At 30.6% G+C, this 5905-nt stretch overlaps 1 protein-coding gene across 1 annotated transcript; it reads left to right on the top strand.

Annotated features, from left to right (window-relative positions):
* Window positions 1–1229: 1229 nt before the first annotated feature.
* LOC108476782 (protein DETOXIFICATION 3-like) lies at window positions 1230–4601 on the top strand. The gene is made up of 7 exons (XM_017779110.2): window positions 1230–1702; window positions 2728–3272; window positions 3363–3449; window positions 3535–3591; window positions 3673–3911; window positions 4010–4215; window positions 4346–4601. Exons 1-7 carry the CDS (start codon window positions 1478–1480, stop codon window positions 4400–4402), a joined length of 1416 nt encoding a protein of 471 aa, XP_017634599.1. The 5' UTR covers window positions 1230–1477; the 3' UTR covers window positions 4403–4601.
* The last annotated feature ends 1304 nt before the right edge of the window (window positions 4602–5905 follow it).

Here is a 5905-nt window from a genome sequence, read left to right as displayed (position 1 = left end):
TATAATGTATAATGTTATTATAAAGTGTGATACAAAATTAAGTGACCAATTATGTTATAAGTATCATAGGTATTAAAGTGTCTTGGAAATAAAGTGTAGATACCATAAGTGGTATTTATAATTTAATGAGGGGCCAAATTATAAATACCTAAAACTGATTTAATAATCAGTTATTTAAAAGAGGTATTGGTCCCCAAGAAATAGGTAGATCTCGTATTTCTCTTCCATCCCCATCACAGGGTTATACAAAGAGAAAAACTATTTTCTTAGAAGATCAAAACTTTCTGTGCAATCTCCAACAATGGATTTAGGTACGTTTCTGCATATAGTTTTGTTCTTATTGATCTGACATGACAGCTTATAGTTTATATCAAATTCTTTTGGTATTTCAATATCAACGTCTATTACTTCCACTCGAATCATGCCACATAATTAAAATCAGTACACCTATCACATGCATATGTGTGTGAAAATCATATATTTAGAATACTTGTGTACATTTGAATATAACATACAATAAATAATTAAAATGTAAGGTTTGAAATAAATTAATAATAACACGTGTAATATGTACAATATTTTGTTTAAAAAATTTAGATTTAATTGTTAGTAAAAAAATTAAACACGTAAATACATTATATTAAAAATACTAAATGTACTTAGAATACATGTGTGCATTTGAATATAACATATGATAAACAATAAAAACGTGAGGTTTGAAATTAATTAATAATAACACATACAATATGTACAATATTTTATTGAAAAAATTAGATTAAATTGTTAGTAAAAAGAAATTTAAACACGTAAATACATAATTAAGTATACTAAATGTACTATAATTATTTAACAAGATGTTATATTCAATTTTGAGTTAGTGTCAAGTTGTGTTGTGACACTAACAGCTTAAACGGAAATATTATCAAGAAGATTATGACATACCCTTAATTACCATTTATATTACTAAAATTAATTTAAAATCTAAGTTTGGAACCGATAATGGATATCATCATGATTGTATAAAAAAAATCAATTGATTCATTAATTTATTATGGAAATAATTTTTCAACAAGCGAAGTAAATTTTAGCAAATAAATATATACTTTTCAGGCTGTATCACTTCCATCTCACTCTCACGGGCTGAACAAGATAATTCTGTAAAGAATTAACAATTACAGAAGAAATTTGGTAGTTTTAATTAATATAAATAATCATATTACAATGGGTGCAAATTGAACAAAATTTAATGAGTCAGTAGTCAGTATTGTGGTTTTAGGGGCAACAACCAATTTGCTTTACCGTTTGTATTTGTTTGGTTTTGTTGTTTTGCACCTTTTGGTGGTTTTAGCTTATGCTATCATTTCTACTAGATGACGACTAAAAACACAATGATAGAAGCAACTGGATGTTTTAATTAATACAGTGCTTATAAAAAATTTGGAGTTACAAGGTAGAGGAAAGTAAAGAGAAGAAAGAAATGGATGAACTGTTGCTGGGGAAGAGGGAAGGGAGGAGATGGGGGTTGTTCCTGGAAGAGTTTAAGAAAGTGAGCTCGGTTGCAGTTCCTTTCATGGCGGTGGCAGTGTCGCAATACCTTCTTCAGGCTGTGTCAGTGATGATGGCAGGTCACCTTGGTCAACTCTCACTCTCTGCTGTTGCAATCGCCACCTCTTTCTGCAATGTCACTGGCTTTAGCCTCCTAGTAAATCTTACTTCCTTCCACTTTTTTTAATTCCGAATATTACTTTAAACCTTACTAATTTAATATATAGATAAGTTGATGTTGATATCCGCTACAGCTCAAGTTGGGTTTTAGTGTGTGTTTGGTTAGATGAAAATTAAATGTGAAAGGATGGAAAGAGGGAGTGAAAAAGTGAAAAGAAGATAAATTTTGAAGGTGGTTGATTAGGAAGAAAAGTGAGAAAAAATAAAATAGGAGAGATAATTATTTTTATTATAATACATATAAGTTAATTTTTCTAAATTGAAAAGATTTGATGAAAGAAAATGAGAAAGATGTGTATATTAATTCAAAAGTATACATTTTTAAACGTGTTATATATCTTTTTTTTCAATTCTATCAAGTAATGGAGGAAAAATTATTATTTTCTTTCATTTGTTTTATCTTTCTTACAAAAGCACACTTTTGAAAAAAAATTTATATTTTCATCCTCTCAATTTTTTATTTATTTTATCAAGTATCAAAATTTGAATATGTTTTAATAACTTTTAAGCATAGTTATCAAGTTAAAATTATTTAACATTACAAAATTGAAAGGAAAAGGAAGGTGATGATGGAATTTAAACTCATGTAGATATTAAACGAAAGTTTTAATTACAAGTTTAAACAAATCTTAATTTTCATATCAACAGTGAAGTTAGAAAATGGGTAAGGTACAACCCAAATCTTTTCAAAAATAATAATTTCATCCTACCCTAGGAAACAATGAGAAGAGATAACAGTTTGAACACTTTCTCAGTTAGAGAGAAAAAAATTTAGTCATTTGTGATTTAATCTGAACCGGTTGAGTTAGATTAAAATTTGTTTGAATTAAATGTTAAAATATTTTTGTAAAATTTTAAATGTTTAAATATTTTTAATAATTAATTTATTTTGAATCACAATCTAATTAATTCGACCATTTGTTGGATTCCAATAGTTTGAAAAAGTAGTAATGTGGACCTAATGCTAATTAACACCGGTTATTTATCTGCTGAGAATTGAAGTCGGGATTTGCTGGTGCCATGGAAACCTTATGCGGTCAAGCTTACGGAGCAAAGCAATATCAAAAGTTTGGAAGTTATACTTATTGCGCAATAATGTGTCTAATTCCAATTTGTCTTCCGGTGTGCCTGCTGTGGGTATTCATGGACAAGCTATTAGTGCTAACGGGGCAAGACCCTGAAATTGCGAAGGTGGCTTGGAGATACGGGATATGGCTTATTCCTGCGTTATTCCCCTACTCCATTCTTCAATCTCAAGTTCGATATTTCCATACCCAGAGCTTGATTCTTCCAATGCTCTTCGTTTCACTCGCAACTCTATGCTTCCATGTTCCTGTTTGTTGGGTTTTGGTATTCAAATCCGGGTTAGAAAATACGGAAGCAGCACTGTCCATTGGCTTGTCTTATTGGTTAAATGTAATCTTGCTTGGTTTCTACATGAGATACTCAGCCTCCTGTAAGAAAACTCGTTGTTTCATCCTCAAGGATGTGTTCTCGAGTGTCAAGCATTTCTTTCGCTTTGGAATTCCTTCTGCTGTAATGCTTTGGTAAGTTATTCCTTTTGGCCCAACTAATGGCGATTTTGTTTTGGTTCCCCTAATAACAATGATATACTCTTGTTTCTTTGTTACAACTAGTCTTGAATGGTGGTCTTTTGAGATTCTTATACTCCTTTCCGCGCTCCTACCCGATGCAGAGCTCCAAACATCAGTTATCTCTATATGGTATGATTATTAAGTGTATACATATTCAATTATATTCTTGGTTACTGCATTCAACTTCAATATCCATTTGTTTTTGAATCTGCAGCTTTACAAGTTCGTCTCTACATTACTACATACCATTTGGGATTAGTGTTGCTGCAAGGTTATTTGACCTTATATCTTTTCAGTTAAAATTATATGTTTATAGATAAAAATAATTTCCCCATCCTACAATATTGTGCAGCACTAGGGTATCGAATGAGTTAGGTGGCGGAAATCCAGAAGCAGCACAAATTTCTACCGTTGTTGTGATGCTTGTTACACTTACAGAAGCAGTAATTGCAAGCGTAAGTCTTTTCTGTTGCCGACACATATTCGGATATGCATACAGTGATGACAAGGAAGTAGTCAATAATGTGGCAAAAATGGTTCCCCTAATGTGCCTATCAATTATCATGGACAGCTTACACGTGGTACTTGCTGGTCAGTTCCCAACAAATGTGTAGTTCACAATTGCTTGGAAAAGGGGGGGGGGGGGGTGTTAAGGTAATACCAGACTAAATCGATGATTGAAATGGCAGGCATTGTGAGAGGAATTGGGTGGCAGCATATTGGTGCTTATGCAAATCTTGGGGCATATTATGTTGTTGGAATACCAATGGGAGTATTAGGTGCATTTGTTTTGCATTGGAGAGGGGAAGGTCTTTGGCTTGGAATGTTGTGTGGATCCACCGTACAAGGAATCCTCCTTGCTTTAGTATCCATTTTCACAAATTGGAAAAATCAGGTTCTTCTTCACAACCATTTTACTATAATTTTATGTTATTCAGATTTCCATTCCAAATATGTATATTTAATTATTATTAGTATTCCTAGACTTGGATGGTTAATTGGAATGCATGTATGGTAATTTGCAGGCAATAATGGCTAGGGAGAGAATGTTAGATGGGACACATGTTCATGGATCATTTTAAAAGACCCCATCACAGAATGCAGCTCCCAACATAAAAGAGCAAGTTCTGTTTTTTTTTTCAACCAGATCCTTCTGTACCAAATGTTTTTCTCGCGTGTTCAGGCTGTGAAAACTTATTTTATTAATTTTATGTACTTTTTTATATTAATAAAAATGTAATTGTATTTTTTATCTACGATGATAATTTTAATAATGATAAAGTACTAGACCTAAAACTGATAATATAAAATAATTAGTTCATAAATGTCCTTATATATTTGATTAATATACTTTTCCTATTTTGTAGATGTCTGATTTTTTAAAATCAGACATGTGTATTTGCATATACATTTATATTTTTAATTTATAATCTATAACATCATACATAGATATACTATAGATATAACGTCTTCATTTTTTCACTATGTTATTTAGTTTCGCACTAATTCTAATTTTGTCGATTAGTGCGCATCATTTCAATTTTAAAGCGAAACAAGCAATACCTTTTTTTGTACTAGTAAAAATTTCAGTCCATACCGATCACATTGGCTCATTTCCAGTCACACTAGTGCAATACATGAATACTATTAGAAAATGTAAAAATTTTAACTACTTATTATTTTGCTAAAAACTTAATTGAATTGTACTAACCAATCAAAACATTTTAAACTTCAAATTTATTTTGGACATACTTTTACATTTAAAATATAAAATATAAAATATTCAAAAATTATAAAATCTAAAATATAATAAAAAATCACTCACCGATTATTAAATAAAATTCCCTTCTCACCCTTTAGCTTCTTTTATCGAAAAATCTCCACTTACCTTTCACTCTCTCTGTTTTTTGTTAATTTTGGATTTATTGGATGGATTTTTATTGGTGGAGTCTATTGATGAGTATTTTATTATTCTTATTTTTATATTAACTCTTTAAATGTTCTTATTTTACATTTTTGTACTTGGTTTACGAAATGGAACTCCGAACTGCATTTTACGATACCATTAAAAATCAAGCCATTACAAGTTCGATAGGCCCGACCCGACTTAGGTCGAGCTTGGACAAGGATTTTTGTACCTCAAGTCAACTTGGCCCAAATTCAATTTAAAAAATAAAAAAATATTTTTAAAATTTAAATTTAATTATAAAATATATAAAATATCAATTATAAATATATTTTTTTCAATATTTTATTATTTTTTAAACAGTAAAATTAGCTTTGTAAGCGAGTCAGCCCAGCTTGAAATGAGTTGGGGCATGAAAAACTTTTTGGAGCCAAGGCTTGGCCTAACCTGGCTCGACCCATTGACAACTCTACTTAAATGTTTAAAATTTATGATGGTATGTATAATAAATAAACAATGGATTGAACAAGTCACTCCTACGACCACTATAATGCTCCAGATCCAACTGAACTTTCAAGCTAAGTTTGAGGTATTACATTCTCAAGGTGAATAACAAGTTCATATTCGAATATGCCTCACTGAAGGATAAAGTATCATATAATTATCATATTATAAATAA

This window comes from Gossypium arboreum, chromosome 12 (assembly GCF_025698485.1).
Source record: "Gossypium arboreum isolate Shixiya-1 chromosome 12, ASM2569848v2, whole genome shotgun sequence".
NCBI classification, from domain to species: Eukaryota; Viridiplantae; Streptophyta; class Magnoliopsida; order Malvales; family Malvaceae; genus Gossypium; species Gossypium arboreum.
Note: the sequence above shows the minus strand (reverse complement) of the source record. Positions and strands in the feature narration are given on the sequence as shown.

What these genes read in the sequence shown, in the direction of transcription:
- LOC108476782 (XM_017779110.2), top strand. Translation starts at nt 1,478, where the DNA reads ATGGATGAACTGTTGCTGGGGAAGAGGGAAGGGAGGAGATGGGGGTTG. An exon ending in GGGATTAGTGTTGCTGCAAG is followed by an intron (nt 3,592 to 3,672) that starts GTTATTTGACCT and finishes AATATTGTGCAG; the next exon opens with CACTAGGGTATCGAATGAGT. An exon ending in CTTACACGTGGTACTTGCTG is followed by an intron (nt 3,912 to 4,009) that starts GTCAGTTCCCAA and finishes TTGAAATGGCAG; the next exon opens with GCATTGTGAGAGGAATTGGG.